The following is an 18,645-nucleotide window of genomic DNA, read 5'->3' as shown; positions in this document are numbered from 1 at the left end:
CTGCTGTTAGGATGATTTTCTGTGACTGGCAACCTCATGCAGTCCTACTTGACGCGGTGACAGTGATGGTGATGTTCCTTATGGGGAAATATTCCTAACCCCTCTTGCTTTTCTTACATCTATTTCAGAGGGTCTCGCTGTTGGAGTTGGATTTGGGGCTATAGAAAAGACGGCATCTGCTACCTTTGAGAGTGCCAGGTAAGCCAGCACCCTGGGACCCTAGAGCATGGTTCTGCACCCAGGTGTGCTCCGGGTGTGCGTGTCACCTGGGTGGGCTGTCTGTACATTATTGTTCAGCACCCCAGCCCCACAGGACCAAGACTGATGGAGGCCGCATGGGGTCCAGTGAAGGCCGTCGCTGAGAGAGGAGTCTCCTAAGAGAGGAGTCTTTCAAATGAGCTATTAAGTGGGTGATGATCATTTTGAAAACAAAGCACGGATAGAATCGCAAACTGTACTCTAAGCGCTTCAAAGGTGTGAAGACTGACGACAAAAAACAAAGGCAGCCGCTGACACTCTTCAGGCCTTTCCTTTTTGAAGCCCTCCCTTTGTCTTTCTTGATGCTGGGCTCTCCTGGTTTCCCTCTCTCTTTCCACCTGCTCCTGGAAAGGCCCTTTGGTGGTGGGCTTCTCATGCTATGACCTGTTCTTAAGAGGTGATGTTCCTGGGGACCTGTATCTAGAGCATCCTTCCTTCTCACTGAACACACCATTTCTGGGCAATCTTCTCCGTTCTTGTGACTTTATTTTCCATGTGTTTGCTGATGATACCCAAGTCAAGCTCCAGCTGAGTCTTTTTTCTCGAATATGTTCCTATATTTCTCCATCTGCTGTCATGTAGAACCTGCCCCTTCTCCAGGGTTCTCTGTCACTGCTGTACCCAGTTGACCAAGCCAACCCTGCCGTCACTCTCAATGCCGCGTTTTCCCTCACCTTCCATACAGAAGCACTGGGTCTTGTAAATTCTTTGCTCTTCTACCTGCCTGGAAATAAACAGGGCATAGGTAAGGTCACAGCCTTGGGATCACACGCTGTTCTCTAGACATCGTGCAGGTGTGGTCTCCATGGTCCACCCAGGCCCATAAAGCCATAAATGCCACACTCTGCAGGGTGGAGCCTTCTATCTGAGGGCAGCAAACTCAAGTGGCTTCAGGGGACTAAAAGATCATCAAAGTGGGTGGAGACAGGCAGGTGAAGACCGCTGGGAACCATGAGGAATAAGGCGAACTTTAAACAGCACACGCACTATCTAAAGGTACTTGAATTCACAATTATTTTAAAACGTAACTCAGTGCAGTAGCTCAAGGGCGACTGGTTTATCACTCATGTAGCTCATTCACTGTCTTCAGACTGATGCAGTCCCAAAATATTCTCCCTGACTCCCCCAAGGAAATAGCACTCCCTCCTGCACCCATTGATCGTGACTGTCAGAAACGAATTTCTCACATAACCCCTTTTCCATCCTTCCCCGGTTACCAAGCCTGCGTGGGGCCTGTTTATGCACCCTGAGGACTGTGTTCAGGCCACTTCCTTGCATCTGTTTCCCCAGCTGAAGTGGAGCCCCTGTGTGTTAAATGTAGTCATTGCTGGTCGCTGAATTCTAAGGCTGTATGTGAAGAGGCGTGCCTGCTCCATGAAGCCCCGAATATGTGCATGGGCTGGAATGTTCTAGGGCAAAACTTTTCTTGTTCTCAACTTCATATTCCTGCCTCTCAGACTCCCAAGTCATTCATTAAAATGATGCCTATGGTGAAAATCACATGAGATGGTAGACAAGGAGGGCAGAGCCTTTAGAATGTAAGAAATGTCACCCAAAACAAGGGCTAATGGTGGCTAATGGTGACTCGTCACACCCTGCAGACTGCTCTTCTAAGTGCGGGGCCTGGGGTGGGGGCATGTAGCTCTTCTACCCCTGGCACAACAGTTTTGATCCTGACTCCACTAGACCACAAGAGACTTCAGAGTCAAGCAGTATCCACGGGGCTGAAGAGCCCAGAGGGTCTGACCTTATAAACATTCAAAGGCCAAGTCCTCCCAGAGCACAGGAAACCGCACACGCTGCAGAAGGTCTGTGTCCAGCAAGTGACAGCTGTGCCCCAGGCATGGAACTCACAGGCCAGGCTCTCTGTCTGGTGGCACCACGTCCCCCACAACATCATCATGTCAACTCCAATGTTCTTCTATTCTGTCACCTGCACTTTCTGCCAATCTTTATAAGTATTTTGGAAGAAAGTGGAGCAAAAATATTTCCAACTCAGCTCCTCTCTTCCCTGGACCAAACAGATTCTCTCTCAGTTATAAAAGCCCTCGACAGAATCCTCTAACTGGAGTGGAGTCAGGGCAGCCTCACGAGACCCTCTGCTATACAAGCATCACTGGAGGGTCCATATGCCCCCACACCTGACCCATTATTGTCACAGCCTGAGGGGCAGGAATGACGGAGCTCTGCTGCCATTGCCACTATGTCCACAGGGTATTGGGGCCAGGGGGCCCCTGCAATGCAGGCTGCAGAGAAGGAACAAGGGAAGAACATTCCCTCAAGCAGACCCTTCAGCCATTCTCCCCACTTTGAAAATCGTGTAGAGTTTGTGATTCCCTCCTTTCTAAATGTCTGCCGTCGTCTTCTTGGGTGGCAAGATGTAGAACAGCCCCTGGGCCAAGGCTTGTTAGCTTTCTCTGCCTTTAGTTCACACTACACATAGGATTTCATGGGAGGATAGGGACCATAGGGTAGTGGAGAGTGAGGACTTCCTACTTGAGTAGCCAAGAGGGAAAGGTGCTTGCTGAACTGTAGCCTGGACAGGCAGAGCCTGCCACCCTGCAAGGCTGTAGAATGCTCAGCCAACAGCAGGTCAGGGCCAGTGTTGTGCCTGTTGACACAAGGAGGTCAAGGGCTGCAGCTTCCAGTTGTCTCATAATGCTGGGGCTTTCGAACCAGCTTCTGTGCTTGTGGGTAGAGTCCAGAGAAGCCAGCCCTGCAGAAACAGGCTGCTATGGGGTTCATACACCAAGGCAGTATCTTGCCTTAGATGACCACCTGCAATCCAGGATGAGACTTTGGCTTGATCAATTGCAGTAAATCCACCCACACTCATTCTCAGTTCCCTCTTTCAAGAGGGAAAAGAAAAGGCACTGACACTGTAAGATGATGAAAGTAGAAAGTGAACAGGCAACCCTGTTGGATGAACCATTGGTGAAATCATGTGGTCCTCAGCATTGAATAAGGCCGCATGAGGCCAGGACCACTGTAACACAGAGTGCCAGGCAGAGGGACTGTGCACCAGCCCCTGCCTGCCCAGAGTCTCCCAGACTCAGCCAGTCCAGCCTCCACGGAGGCTGCAGATGCTTAGCTATCTTCTGAGCAGTCCTGGTCTCCACTCATTCATTCATTCATTCATTCATTCATTCATTCATGCACCCCTTCTTTAGTGAGTACTGGTATATGTCCCATATTGTTCTAGTCATTGCAGAAAACACAATTTGTATGAAAAAACTATTCCAAGAAGCTGAACATTTGTCACTGGTACTTCCAGTAACATGGTGAGCTCAGCTGACATGGATGTCCCACCACAAACAAACAAACAAACTAGTAAACATGGTTTTTACTACACAGCCAAGGACTAAGGAGAAAGAAATGCCAGATGCTAGAAATAAAGGGAAAAATCAAAGACACCGTGGTAGATGGTTTCAGATCCTCATAGAGGTTCAAAGGACTGAGGGTTGGACCTCATGCGGGAACTGAAACAGCCCAGCCTAAAGATCAGGGCTTGTAGGCATTGCCTTCTGTAAAAGGGACTATAAAACTCCACCACTGGTCCAGGAACTTGCATGTGCAGCTTGTCCTCTCTCCAGGATCTTGGACAGAGAGACGGGGTATAGGACATAGTAAACGATGTGCAGGATAGGAACACCTAGACCTGCATTACACAAGGGTGTACAGTACAAACTTTTATACTCTATCTTGTACCAGAAACCTCGAATAAAGAACATAAATACTGGCCTAGGATAATAGAAATCTTTCAGGCTCTAGCAGGAACAAACATAAAGTCCTTACCTACACAAAGCCCTAACTCTTCCACTAACCAGCCACACCAGATGCCTGGGGGCAAGGAGGGGGACTCTTAAGTGTGGTTACACATACGCTCAAATAGAAAATAAAATAGAGACAAACCACATAGGGAAACATGCCGCTGTGCAGGAAAGATAGCACTCACAAAACTAGAAATAATAAAACTGCAGGAGAAATGCATCAGACAGACCCGAACCGAGGGACAAAATACCTGACCAGCCCTCCTCAAAACTGCCAAGATGATCCCAAAACAAGGGAAGTCTAAGAAACAGTCCAGAGAAGACGAAGGAGACTAAATGCAAGGCGCTGTTCTAGATGGGATCTTTGTACAGAAAAGAGACGTTAGGGCAGAACTAGTGAAATCTGAATACACTGTATAGTGTAGTTAAAAGTAATGCACGTGGCCAGGTGCCGTAGCTCATGCCTATAATCCTGCAGTTTGAGAGGCCGAGGCGGGCGGATCCCTTGAGGTCAGAGATTTAAGACCAGCCTGGCCTACAAAACTCCCCCATCCCTACTAAAAATACAAAAATTAGCCGGGTGTGGTTGCAGGTGCCTTTGATCCCAGCTACTTGGGAGGCTGAGGCAGGAGCACTTGAACTCGGGAGGCGGAGGTTACAGTGAGCTGAGATCTCGCCACTGCCCTCCAGCCTGGGCAACAGAGCAAGACTCTTTGTCTCAAAAAAAAAAAAAAAAAAAGAAAAAAGAAAAAAAAATTAAGAAAAGGGCCTGTAATCTCAGCACTTTGCGAGGCCGAGGTGGGTGGATCACCTGAGATCAGGAGTTCGAGACCAGCCTGACCAACATGGTGAAACCCCGTCTCTACTAAAAATACAAAAAACTAGCCAGGCGTGGTCGTGGGCACCTGTAATTCCAGCTACTCAGGAGGCTGAGGCAGGAGAATCTCTTGGACCTGGGAGGTGGAGGTTGCAGTGTGCCGAGATCACGCCATTGCATTCCAGCCTGGGCAACAGAGCAAGTCTGCATCTCAAATGAACAAACAATAAAAGGAATGCACCAATATGGGTTCCTTAGTTGTAACAAATGTTCCATCCAAAGTGAGATGCTAACGATAGAGGAAACTGAGGGCAGGGTAAACAGGAACTCTCTGTACTATCTTTGAGCTTTTCTGTAGACCTAAAGCTAATCTAAAATGAAAGGTTTATTTTAAAAAAAAACTGTATAAGTCTGCACAAATGAAAGCACTTTTTAATACTTAATAAGGGATAGATTTATAATAATACAATAGTTTTACAAAAGACACGAACAGGAAAGCCACCCCCATGATCAAATCACCTCCCACCACATCCTATCCCCAACATTGGGGATTACAATTCCACATGAGATTTGGGCGGAGACACGGATCCAAACCGTATCCACCAGGGACTGGGACAGAATCTGGAGATACCAAAGCCAGAGACGGATTCTCTACGCAGAAACGACAGTTCAACTCACAGATTTCTGAGCTCTAATTGAAGACAAGGGAATGCTGTCTTCAAAATGCCAAGAAAAAGTAACTGCCATTCTAGGGTAGAAGCGGCCAAACTTTCTCTTAAAATTCCAGATGGCCTGTGGGCCATATAATCTCTGTCACAACTACTTGACTGACTATCGTGGAAGTGCCAAGGTAGCCCTAAATAATACGTAAAAAAAATGGGCGTGGCTGGCCCGGCGCAGTGGCTCACGCCTGCAATCCCAGCACTGGGAGGCCAAGGCGGGCGGATCACCTGAGGTCAGGAGTTCGAGACCAGCCCAACCAACATGGTGAAAACCCGTCTCTACTAAAAATACAAAAAATTCGCCGGACGAGGTGGCACACACTTGTAGTTCCTATTACTCAGCTGAGTATAGAGATGGGAGACCCCATCTCTATAAAAAATGAAAAAAAAATCATCTAGGCATCATGGTGTGCGTCTGTGGTCCCAGCTACTCAGGGGGCTGAGGCAAGAGGATCACTTGAGCCTGAGAGGTCAAGGCTAGAGTGAGCTGTGATTGCACCACTGCATTGCAGCCTGGGTGACAGAGCAAGACCTTGTCTCAAAAAATAATAAATATGTTAGTGAATCTAAAAGGATAATTACTAACGAGAGAGAGTGGTATAGGATGGAGGAGGGAAGTGAGAATGCATGAACGAATAAACACTGGGAAGAGAGATGGAAAATCAAAGTGAAATAATTCAGCTGTCAGATGGTGGAATTCATCTCTTCAAAGAGGTTTTGCTTTTTAAATGTTCAGTTCTAAGTGATTAACAAGTGGCACACCTAAAATATGACACGGTAAAGTTGAAAAGAAAGGAAGAAAGATACAAGGCAAACGCTGATCAAAAGAAAGCAGGTATTATATTTTTGTCTCGGACAAACCAGACTTGAAGGCAGAAAGCCAGATAAGGGATAAAGGTCAGTACTTAAGGAAAGGGGAAATAATGCACCAGGATGACATCATGATGCTGCGTTTGTAGGCGCCTAGCAACATAAGCCTCAAACTGTTTAAAGGAAAAATCATCAGAATTGCAAGGAGAAACACAATCATGGTGGGGGAGTTTAATGTCCCTGTCTGATACTTGTAGATGACGCAGATATTAAGTTAACAGAATGCATGCAGTGGACATATATAAACTCTAGCCCAGTCATTAGAAAGCTTACATTCATTTCAAGCCATGTGAGGGTTCCTAAAATGGATTAGAGTGCTCTGCCACAGAGAGAGTCAGAATACATACCCCAAGATCAATGCCATTCAGACCACATCGCCGATGTGATATAATTGAAAGTCAATAGCAGAAAAGATACCCATAGTAATTTATTAATGGGCGGCTAAGCCCATAGGCAGTGTAAGATTAACACAGTCCAAGCTCCAAAGGGCTTGATCCAAGCCAGACCAAGAAACCAGTAGAAGACGGGCAAGCTTTTTGCTCCTCTCAGGGGCTCTTCATAGAATGGGCTACATTTCATCAGGAGCATAGGGGTGGTCTGCTTGGCTAAGGGGATGATAAGGGCAGGTAGTGCTCTGAGCAAATGCCAAGGTAGGTGCCAAGGTTCTTTCAGGGCTGGTGGAAAAACCGATATGACTGAGATAGAATTTTCTGGTGCTTTAGAGAAGGTATGTCTAAAGGATTGGATTGGCTGGTTGCAGTGGCTCATGCCTGTAATCCCAGCATGTTGGGAGGCTGAGATAGGCAGGTTGCTTGAGCCCAGGAGTTTAAGCCCAGCCTGGGCAATGTGATGAAACCCTGTCTTTACAAAAAATATATATATATAAAATAGCCAGGTGGGGTGGCATGCACCTGTAGTCCCAGGTACTCTGGATCCTGAGGTGGGAGGACCACCTGAGCCTAGGGAGGTTGAGGGTGCAGTAAGCCATGATCGTGCCACTGCACTCCAGCCTGGGCACAGAGAGACTGTGCCTCAAAAAAATAAAAACAAATAAATAAAGGATTGGATTGAGGCAGGAAAGAAACAGGTGCATTACTCATCAAAAAGTTGGCAACTATGGTGGGTTCTGATGCAAGCAAGAGACATCACCCAAGAGGTAACTCAAACATGCATCTGGCTAAGATGAAATAATCTGGGAGAGCAGGTGGGGGAGACAGACCAGTGTGAAGAATGCAGCAATCGAAACAGAATATTTACAGACCACCCCACTGCTGTGTGTTTTAGCAGCAATGAAGAAGATACTGGGTGTTGTGGTGACCGTGAGAATAAGGACTGATCCCAGGAAGAGCTGTTGCGCACAGAACCCACAGACAGCGTTTACCAGCTGATTTTGTTGTTGCGTGGAAGGGAGAAGGGAGAATTTGAGTCCAAGTGACGAGGAGACGTAGGTTAATCTTGTGCTGTGGAGTGGACTGAGAGGGGAGAAGGACTCCATTTACACAGATTGGGGAAAGCGTTACCCAGTACAGGCCCAGGGTACATGTGCACCAAGCTAACTGAGCCAGATAGTTTATGACTCCTTTAGTGGAGGGGTTGGCAAACTATGGTCTGTGGGCCAAATTTGGCCCAACACCTGTTTCTGGAAATGAGGCTTTATTGGAGCACAGGCATACCCATTTGTTTACATATTGTCTGTGGCTCCATATGTGCTACAGTGGCTGATCTGCATAATGGCCAGAGAAATCTTAAGGCTGAAAAGCTGGAAATATTTAGTCTGCAAAGCTGAAAATATTTGCTATCTGACCTCCCCGTTCCTTTTTTCCTTCCCTTTCCCTTTCTTTTTGACAGGGTCTCACTCTGTCACTCAGGCTGTAGTGCAGTGGTGCAATCATGGCTCACTGCACCCTCGACACCCTGGGCTCAAGCGATTCTCCCACCTCAGCCTCCCTCCCAAGCAGCTGGGGCTACAGGCACATGCCACCACACCCGGCTAATTTTTGTATTTTTTGTAGAGATTGAGTTTGCCCAGGCTGGCCTCGAACTCCTAAGCTCAAGTGATCTGCCTGTCTCAGCCTCCCAAAGTGCTGGGATTACAGGCGTGAGCCACCACACCTCGCTGTCTGACCCTTTTCAGAAATCGTTGTAGACCCCTAATTTAGTGGACACAATCCCTGTTTGTAGCCCAGATTCATCATTAAATACTCTGAGGCCAACTGTCTTTTTTATGACCTCTTGCTTGTGCCCTGTTCATTGAAGCAAGAGGCTTCATGTAAACATTGCCTGTGTCATTATAGCCACCCACAAGAAAAGGAACTATTCCAAAAAGGCACTGTCTTCAGTTCCCACTTAAGGGGTTTCTGACCTAGGAAGAAGACAGGCAGGCACCTCGCCTATCGTGTGTGTGGCTGCTGCCATCTGGTGTACAGACGCCGTTACTTCCTCACCTTCCCTGAGCCCTCCCCAGCTCCTTCACCTCTGTCCACCTCCCTACCTGGCCAGGTCAGCTTGCACCAAGGTGTTCATTCAGAGGTCATTGTCTCCTGAATTAGGAAGACTCTCAGCCAGCAGAGGGAGGCCTGTAGTTCAAGGGAAACACAGCTTGCTTCTTTTCTTTCTTTTTTTTTTTTTTTGAGACAGAGTCACCCAGGCTGGAGTACAGTGGCACGATCTTAGCTCACTGCAAGCTCCACCTCCCGGGTTCACACCATTCTCCTGCCTCTGCCTCCCGAGTAGCTGTGAGTGCAGGCGCCTGCCATCATGCCTGGCTAATTTTTTTGTGTTTTTAGTAGAGACGGGGTTTCACCGTGTTAGCCAGGATGGTCTCAATCTCCTGACCTCGTGATCCACCCGCCTCGGCCTCCCAAAGTGCTGGGATTACAGGAGTGAGCCACTGTGCCCAGCCCCAGCCTCTTCTTTCTGTTCTGGTCCCATAGCAGTTTCTTTATGTTTCAACCACAGAGGAATTCTTCAGACCATATGTGCTTGGGGAATTGCATACTTAAGCGGTTTTCCTTTCTGCTGTATCGTCACTTCAAAGAACATGTTCTCTGGAGAGGAGACATGCCCTCAGCTCCCACTTAACTCAGTGACAGGCATCATTCAAACCAGCAGGGAGAGTAAGACTGTTTATGCTTAAACACTCGGCTTCACATACCACTTCCTGTTTTAAGCTTTGACTAAGAGACAAATCAAGAGACAAATCAAGAGACATTTGTAGTCTGTGGACCCGCCTTGACCTACAGGTGCAGCGGCCATCCCAGAGCAGGCTGTGCACAGCAGAGGAGGCTGGCTGCGAACTTTAGTGTGCCATGGATAGTCCACAAAACACACCCCCAAGATATGACCGGACCAGCTAATGCTAATCAACACCCAGACACTTGGTAAAGGATGCACGGTTGATTAGTCTACATTTGGATGTAGTATAGCTGGTTAAATTACACATGGAGGCATCAAAACCAATTTTAAGATATATGTTTGCCTCTCTGATCAAAGAGGAAAGATCGTAAGTCAGATAAATCCTTTCCCCTGGCTTATACGTATATACGTTGATTTATTAACAATTATTTAAGACAGCAGCCATTAATTAACAAAGCAACCCTTTATTTAGAAAGAAAAATGGCAATTGACATATTTTCCTGGTCATTCATCAACATTAGCCAGTAGATGAGCAGGTCTGTATGTGTAAGATACATTACATGTGTGTCTACCTGTCCAAGCAGCCCCTCTACTTTTGCTCTGGTAGATTGTGTGTGTATGTGTGTGTTTGTGTGTGTGTGTAGACAGGATCTTGCTCTGTTGCTCAGGCTGCAGTGCAGTAGCACAATCATAGCTTGCTGCAGCCTTGACCTCCTGGGCTCAAATAATCCTCCCTCCTTGGCCTCCCAAGTAGCTGGGACTCCAGGTGTGCATCCTGTAGATTATTGAAAGCGTGCTTGCAGGTTACATGTAGAGAAGTTACAAAGGAGACTTCATTGTTGTGGCGGGGAGGAGTCTCAGAGAACTCACATGGAAACATTTTAATTATAGTTCACTCTAACATCTTTGAACAAATAAGCTGCCTTCACTGGCTCCCTCCAAGCCTCCATGCAGCTGCTCTTGCAATGCCTAGACCTGCCCCGGGCAACACTCAGTCTCCCAGACTCGTGGAGCATCTTAGGGAGACCCTTCCTTCCTCAAAGTTGCTGATCTTGACCTCCTCCCTGCCTAGCAACTTGGGTCTCAGCATTCCCAGCCTGGTCTCCCTGGAGAGTGGCCTTTAACCTGAGAATTGGAGACCCAGCCTGAGGACACTAAGGTGCTTGGGGAGAAAATACTTTGACACCTTGATGCCACTGTTCCCACCCTTTCACAGCAGAAAAACGCCCCTCCCATCCTTCAGTCACTTCGGCACAATCCTGTTCTATTCTTTATCTGCAATCACACATTGTGCTCTCAATTTTATTTTATGCAGGCAAGCTCTTCTCTTGAACCTATCACACTACCCTGTCTGGAATTCTAGAGTGATCTATTGGCAGCTCCTTCTCTTCAATTTTTCTGGCTCATCCTCCCACACTGCATAGTGGAATTTGAAAGTGCCAGCTGGCAGCGGTGGACAAACGGCGCCACCACGCGGTAGCTTGGCATCATAGGTTGGTAGACAGAGTACCAGAAGGAAAAAGTTTGACCAGGAAAGGCGACTGTGTGTTGCTATCCCAACCCATTTTCGGCTTGTACAGAAGGTGTATCTGCAAAAGGCTAAGGACCATATATGTAAGTTCCATGTAACTTTGGACATGTCCAACTTTGCTTTGGACATTTGTCAAAATAGTAACATCCTTATATTCTGGCTGTTGTACCCTGATTTTTCACCCCCCCCATTTAATTCAGTACTTATAAAGCTCATTATTGTCTTATTTTCCCATGTCGGGAATAAAAGTGTAGCTTTTATGTGACCCTACGTAGAGGGATAGAAATGTGAAATGGGCCAGTTAAAGTGTAAGAAGCTACTCCAAGTCTTTGATGGTCTGCTAGGTCTACCCTCGCAGAGGAGCATAGAGGTGCGAAAAGTCCTCACTTCCAGACACCCAAAAATCAGTTCAGTTTTTCTTTTTGCCATTTTGAGGTGAGAGGGTGACATTTACTTTTCTAGTGACTTAAAAACATAATGTTATTTATTCCATGCGTTCTGGGAAGTGAAGAAAGTGAGCCAGGCCAAGGAAATCCACCGGATGCATGGGCAAAGCCAGACCAGGATCAAACAGGTTCTCACCATCTTATGTAGTTTGCCATCAAGTCATTTATCAGTCTGTCCATCCATCCATCCCTTCGATCCACAGAGATTCACTGAGCACAGGATTCATATTTTTGGAGAGAGAGAACTTAGGATAGTTATTTCATCCATTGCAACTGGGAAAACAGGCTTGAATTTGTAGGACTGGTGGGCTGGACATGATTTTGAAAGATCGTCTTGCCTCTTAAGTATTTTTTTTTTTTTAGCAGTTGAGCTTTTGGAACAAGTTCCTAAGCGCACACTCTGGATGGAATAGATAGCACTCTTTCCCTGAAAGTTCCCCTCTGCACTTGGCAGAAAACCCCTGATCTAGCCCAAGTCTCTAATGTTATAAGTGGAGAAACTGAAGTCTCAGAGTGGAAAAGGAAGTCATCAGGGATGATTCAAGTCAGAGCTCCTGGTTCCTGAACCCTGGGGCTCTTTCCTCCCCTCTAAGAGCTGATCTGTCTGTAGCTGGTCATGTTTCCATTTCAGAGGGTGGAGGGAACATCCAGGATGTCTCAGAAGGTCTGCTTTCCTCATTGTCTCAGCTTCCCCTCTGAAGCTTACTCCCCCGCACCGCTTTCTTGATATTTTTTCTCTTGTCCCATTTGAACTTCAAGAAGTGCCCCTCCCATTCTTGGACCACCTGGAAGCTTTTGAGCAAGCTTTTGGAAAATTATCTGTTTTGTGTATTACAATAGAAAACTCAAATGAAAGGAGCCAGATGGGATTGAGGGCTGGGAAGCGAACAGGGAGAAATGAATCGTCTTGGGCCTCATCTCCAGAGTCCTTGTCCAAACCTGGGCAATTCTTATCCCCCTCTGTCCCTCTCTTTCCTCTCCCCTTCTCCCTTCCCATGGCTTTTTATGATAATGCTTTTCAAGCTCCCAATAAGAGCAACGTTTTACAGAAAAAAAAAAAAGGGACAGTGTTTTGCCAGTAAGATGTGTGCTCCTGTGTTAGCACCACTGATCTACCAATAGTTGCACATCTAAGATTTTTCTTTGACTGAGTAATCCTACCAGGGAAGAAGAACCACTCCTTGGAGACTTTGTCCTCCACATCCCCAGCTCTGTGCTGACAAATACAATCCCATCATTACCTGGAAACCTGGTGATTTTCCAGAACATGTGGAGGAGAATCAAGAACTTAATAGCCATTTGCCTACAAAATATGCCATCATGGAGCCTGGTGCTTGTGAATCTCCGGGTTGAATGGATAAACAGATGGACAGATGGGTGAATGATCTGATTACCTGCTAACCTGAGATTGTCCACAAGGTTCCATCTTAGTCTGGCTTCATCTGTGTCTGGCAGACTTTTACCACCCACTTTCTTCACTCCCCAGGACTGATGGAACAAATAACATTATTCAATGGAAGTCATTCGAAAAGTAAATGTATCACCTCAAAAATGGCAAAAAGAAAAATCTAGTTGATTTTGGGGTGTTCTGAAGTTAGCACTCTTCACACCTGTACTTTCTTCTCCTAGCACAGACAATCCACATGTAGGGTGATGGTTGTGTGTGTTTGGGGTTGGCCTCACTGGTATTACAAATCCAGTTACTGTCATCCATCTCTTCCTGCTACTACTTACTCTGAAAGATGGTTTTCCTTTGAAGGATGGAGAAATTCTCTAATCCAGACCTCCTGACAGCTAGGCTGCAAACACACAAACACACACACACACACTCTTACACTCCTCCAAAGACAAAGAAAATCCCGGCAGGGATATTAAGACACGTGCTCATTTCAGCACTCTGTCCTCCTGGTGACATCTCTCTATGAAGCATCTAGGACTTCACCTGACAAGCACCTGACAACCTGACAGCGCACTCGGTCCTTACTGTATGTGCCTCAGTTTCTATGTGCATCATGTGAGAGACGCAGATTGTATCCATGGCTATGAGACTGTTGGGCTTTGTTGGACAATGAAGACATCCCCCAAATATATAAAGACTGATGAAGGACGGCCACCTTTTATATTTTTCAAAGTGAAGGCATTGAAGGAAAGATGCAATCGTAGACTGCCATGGTCAGTGAATTATTTTATGAGAGATCACCCTTCTAGAAAGTGCAACCAGGTGCAGTGACTCATGCCTCTAATCCCAGCACTTTGGGAGGTCGAGGCTGGTGGATCACTTGAGGTCAGGAGATAGAGACCGGCTTGGCAAACACGGTAAAACCCTGTGTCTACTGAAAAATACAAAAATTAGCCAGGTGTGGTGGCAGGCACCTGTAATCCCAGCTACTTGGGAGGCTGAGGCAGGAGAATCGCTTGAACCCAGGAGGCGGAGGTTGCAGTGAGCTGAGATTGTGCCATTGCACTCCAGCCTGGGCAACAGAGCGGGACTCTGTCTCAAAAAAGAAAAAAAAAGTGTTATTTACCACCAGAAATTAGTTCATGAACTCAGGAACTCAGGATAAAACAAAGTCTTTTCTGTCTTCCAAACAGAGAGACCAAAGACCTTCCAAAGACCTTACTTTTTCCCTCCCCCACCCCACCCCAGTTCAGATTCTGTAAAACAATATGAAAACCTTGCATAATAATACCTGGTTTGTAATTATGCTCTTGATACAAGCTAATCCGTTTGAACTCCCTTGGGCAATGCAACAAGATGATCTGGACTCTGCAATTTATTCTGCTGCTGTTTTCATTTGTTGAAAATCTAGTTTCTCGAAATTGGATGGTGTATTTTTAAAATGTGTTCCCTTGACTTTTGCTTCCCTGTTGTCTTTCCCTGTGTGCAGAAGCCATCAAGGAGAGAAGGGCAGGGAGGGAAGGGGAGTCTTTTTGAGAGAAGGAAATCACAGCCCTAGGAGGGATCTTGATCTTGAATTCCTAAGTATTATCCAAAAAGATAATCATTAGCATGGAAAAGAAATTGATACTGGAAGATACTGAATTCCTTTGGATTGACCAATTTTTTTTTCTTTGGCTACTTCATGGAAATGGGGGCCCTGGGACAGAATAATATCTGAGGGAAAAAGATAATTTTTTAATGCACAGCTGAGTTACAGGGTATACTTTTTTTTTTTTTTTGAAATGGAGGCTCGCTGTGTTGCCCAGGCTGGAGTGTAATGGCGCCATGTCTGCTCACTGCAGCCTCTGCCTCCCAGGTTCTGCTTACTGCAGCCTCTGCCTCCCAGGTTCAAGAGATTCTCCTGCCTCAGCCTCCTGAGTAGCTGGGATTACAGACGCATACCACCATGTCCGGCTAATTTTTGTATTTTTAGTAGAGATGGGGTTTTGCCATGTTAGCCAGGCTGGTCTCGAACTCCTGAACTCAAGTGATCTGTCCCCCTCGGCCTCCCAAAGTGCTGCGATTACAGGCATGAGCTACCACCCCCAGCCAATTTTAACCTTTAAAGTTCTGTTTCTCAAACACAGAAGCATCATCATGACAGGGGCCTTTCTAGGAGCCACATCCTGCATCTTAGTCCATGAACCACAGTAATGACGAGTGTTATGTAGGGGAGCTCTGCTGAGTGCTTGCTGTGTGCCCAGTCCTGTGCTGTCTTTTACCTTCATTCTCTTGAATCATCACACATGGACCCAAGATGAGCCCCGTTTTACAGACCCAGAAAATTGAGGCACTGAGATGCACCTTGTCCACAGCCCCGTAGCTAGTAAGGGCAGCAGTCAAGACTGGACGTGGTGGTTTTTGCCTGTAATCCCAACACTTTGGGAGGGTGAGGCGGGCAGATCACCTGAGGTCAGGAGTTCAAGACCAGCCTGGCCAACATGGTGAAACCCCGTCTCTAGTAAAAATACAAAAATTAGCCGGACATGGTGGTATGCGTCTGTAATCCCAGCTACTCAGGAGGCTGAGGCAGGAGAATCGCTTGAACCCAGCAGGCAGAGGTTGCAGTGAGCCAAGATCGCGCCACTGCGCTTCAGCCTGGGCAACAGAGCAAGACCTTGTCTCAAAAATTAAAAAAAAAAAAAAAAAAGGCGAGGGACAGCAGTCAAGTCTGTGCCTAGTCTCTGGTCCCAGAACCTACCTCTTTTGGGGCGTTCTAGGCTATGAGGCGACCTGGCCAGGCAGGAGGACAAGCTAAGTGGGAGAGCCTGGGGGAGTGGGTGGGTCTTGTTTCCTATCGAGTTTAACTTACTGCAGACCCCCTAATACCTGATTGTATGTGTTCCGGGGATGAATTGGCAGTACTGATGCTATATAAGACCATGGATTCTGGGGCTTGACTCCCTGGGTTCAAATCCTGGCTCTTTCATCACCTGGGTCTATGACCTCAATGCATTGCTTTTCTTATGTGCCTCTGTTTCCTAATCTGCAAAAGTAGAATAATAGTATCTACCTCAGTGGATTGTTCTAACCATGAACTGAGTTTCTCTAGGAAAAGCTCCCCGAGTGGAGCCTGGCGGACAGTAGCACTGTCTATGGTGAAGCTACTGCTCTTGCTTCCTGGCACACCCATGACACATCCTACAGCTAGATGGCCAGCCCATTTCTGTTTCCACTCAGGTCCAGGACAAGCACTCCCCACCCCCTGCCCACCCAGGAGAAGAACTGTCTCAGAAGTAGCTTCCACTGTCTGCAGGGAACCGACATCCAAGCCTCGGGGCCAGGTCCAGGAGCAGGGTCTCCGAGTGCGCCTGGCTGCTCTGCCCTGCCACTGCTTCTACTCCTGTTGCTAGAGCTCTGTGCTGTATAAGGGGCCTTCACATCCTTTGCCCTCTTTCCCCTGGGGCCCTCCCAGGCTGACTTCGTCATCTTATCACAGCATGGACTGTGCATGCTCATGAGCCCTGGCCCTGGTACTGCCCAGCCCTTGTCCTCAGCCTGCGTTGTGTGGTGTTTTTCTCTCTCCTGTGTCCTCCCTGGGAGCAGAGCCTGGGTCACCTCTTTTATGCTCTGCACGGGACCCAGAACCAGGCAATGCGTGGTCAGCTTTGCGCTAGGGGTGTCGATGGCAAGGGTCGGCCCCTCCAGACCACACAAGCACACGAGCTGCTTCCCTTTTGCTCCCCAGTTTCCTGGACTCATTTGGGGGCCCCTTCCATCTAACTACACAAGTCACCTTCTCAGAGCAAAAAGAGAGATGACAGTGCTGCCCCTCCCCCATCCGCTGGGCAGCAGTGTCTCCTCCATGAGCAGCACAAGGGGCTTTTATGCTGCGGCCCTTTCCTCCTCCACCACTGCCCCCAGCCACCCCCACCCAAGTCCCTGGCGACAGGGATTGGACATCTTGGCACAGGAAGCTATCTCTGCACAACATACACTCTGTTAGCCTGGAGCAGGCCTTGGGGGAGGGAGGGCCCCACCAAGCTCTCTGAAAATGGCAGTGTGGTTTCCTTGTGGCTTTCCCGGGCAATGGAGATGACGCGCACTTCTTTTCTCTTCTCCGTTCCCACCGCTGCCCTGTCCATCCTCCCCGACAGCTTGCTACAAGCGACTTGGGGAAGAAAGCAATTCTGTCTTCCAGGGCAGCCCGCTGAGGAAGGTCAGGCCACTACAGAGGGAGCTGTGGGTGTGGTTTAGTTCTGGAGGGCAGGGTCTTCATTTTAAAACATTCTGCTTGGTACGCTAAGAAAGGCAGCTCAGGAGCACTGGTGCCTGTGTGGCACTCGTGGGGACATGTGGCACTTGGTGATGCTTACATGCATTGCTCAGTCCTCGCTGCCATCCCAGTATGGACATGTGGCCATGGGGCCTCGGGAGGCAGGGGAAATGCTCAGAGGTCATTCTTCTGGTAAGAGGCAGATTCAGGATTGCTTTTTTTGAGACAGAGTCTCTGTTGTCCAGGCTGGAGTGCAGTTGCACTGCAACCTCCACCTCCCGGGTTCAAGTGATTCTCATGCCTCGGCCTCCCAAATAGCTAGGACTACAGGCGTGCGCCATCACACCCGGCTAATTTTTTTTTTTTTTTGTATTTTTAGTAGATTCGGGGTTTTGCCATGTTGCCAAGGCTAGTCTTCAACTCTTGAGCTCAGGTGATCTGCCTGCCTCAGCCTCCCAAAGTGCTAGGATTGCAGGCATGAGCCACTGCACCCGGCAGATTCAGGATTTGACTTACATCTGTCTAGCCAGGCATGGTGGCTCATGCCTGTAATCTCAGCTACTTGGGAGGCTGAGGCAGGAGGATCACTTGAGGCCAGGAGTTCAAGACTTACTTCCGTCTGATTCAGAAGCCCGTGAATAAACTTCCTCTGGCAGCCTCTAGCAATCATGGAACAATCAAGAAAGCTGGAAATTATCATCCCCATTTTACAGAAGCAGGCTGTGTCCAAGAGCACACAGCAAGTGAGGGGCAGCTGCCATTCTACTTTCTGTCCCTATGCATTTGACTCCTAGGATTTGAACCCAGGTGCCCAGCTCCAGAGCCTGTGCTCTTAATTATCAGTCTGCTGTTAAGTGATGTGCCTGGCTGTGACCCCAGGGGCTTCAAAACTCTCCCCCAAAGTCGTGTGGGAAATGGGGTCAACTCAGTTGTGAAAAATGTCTAATCTCGCATTATAAATCCTTTGAACATTGACTATAGTAATTCTAATTTGTCAGACACTTTTTTTTTTCCCTGAGATGGAGTCTTGCTCTGTTGCCCAGGCTAGAGTGCAGTGGCCTGATATCAGCTCACTGCAACCTCCACCTCCCAGGTTCAAGCGATTCTCCTGCCTCAGCCTCACGAGTAGCTGGGATTACAGGCTCCTGCCATTACACCCAGTTAATTTTTTTTTCTATTTTTAGTAGAGGTGGGGTTTCACCAGGTCTCAAACTCCTGACCTCAAAAGATCCGTCCGCCTCAGCCTCCCCAAATGCTGAGATTACAGGCGTGAGCCGATGCCCGCAGCCCAGATGCTTCTTTAAAATCACATCTCATTTGGCTCATTAGGAAATACAAGCCTAGGTAAAGAATCCACAGTGAGGGACAGACGGAGATTTTGTATTCAATGTTAACTGGAAGCAAATATTTCTGTTAAAGATGGTTTTGAGCATTGCTCC

The 18,645-nt window shown here is 47.6% G+C and overlaps 1 protein-coding gene across 11 annotated transcripts in view; it reads left to right on the top strand.

Annotated features, from left to right (window-relative positions):
* The window catches only part of SLC39A11 (solute carrier family 39 member 11), a 564,735-nt gene that overhangs the window by 472,469 nt on the left and 73,621 nt on the right, over positions 1 to 18,645 (top strand). For all 11 annotated transcript variants that reach the window (XM_054535708.2, XM_054535705.2, XM_054535703.2 and 8 more), the window contains one exon: positions 129 to 198. In XM_054535708.2, the coding sequence (XP_054391683.1) occupies positions 129 to 198 (70 nt within the window). The remainder of the gene's footprint in view (positions 1 to 128; positions 199 to 18,645) is intronic.

This window comes from Pongo abelii, chromosome 19 (genome assembly GCF_028885655.2).
Source record: "Pongo abelii isolate AG06213 chromosome 19, NHGRI_mPonAbe1-v2.0_pri, whole genome shotgun sequence".
Taxonomy (NCBI): domain Eukaryota; kingdom Metazoa; phylum Chordata; class Mammalia; order Primates; family Hominidae; genus Pongo; species Pongo abelii.
This window is presented reverse-complemented; position numbering and strand designations above follow the sequence as displayed.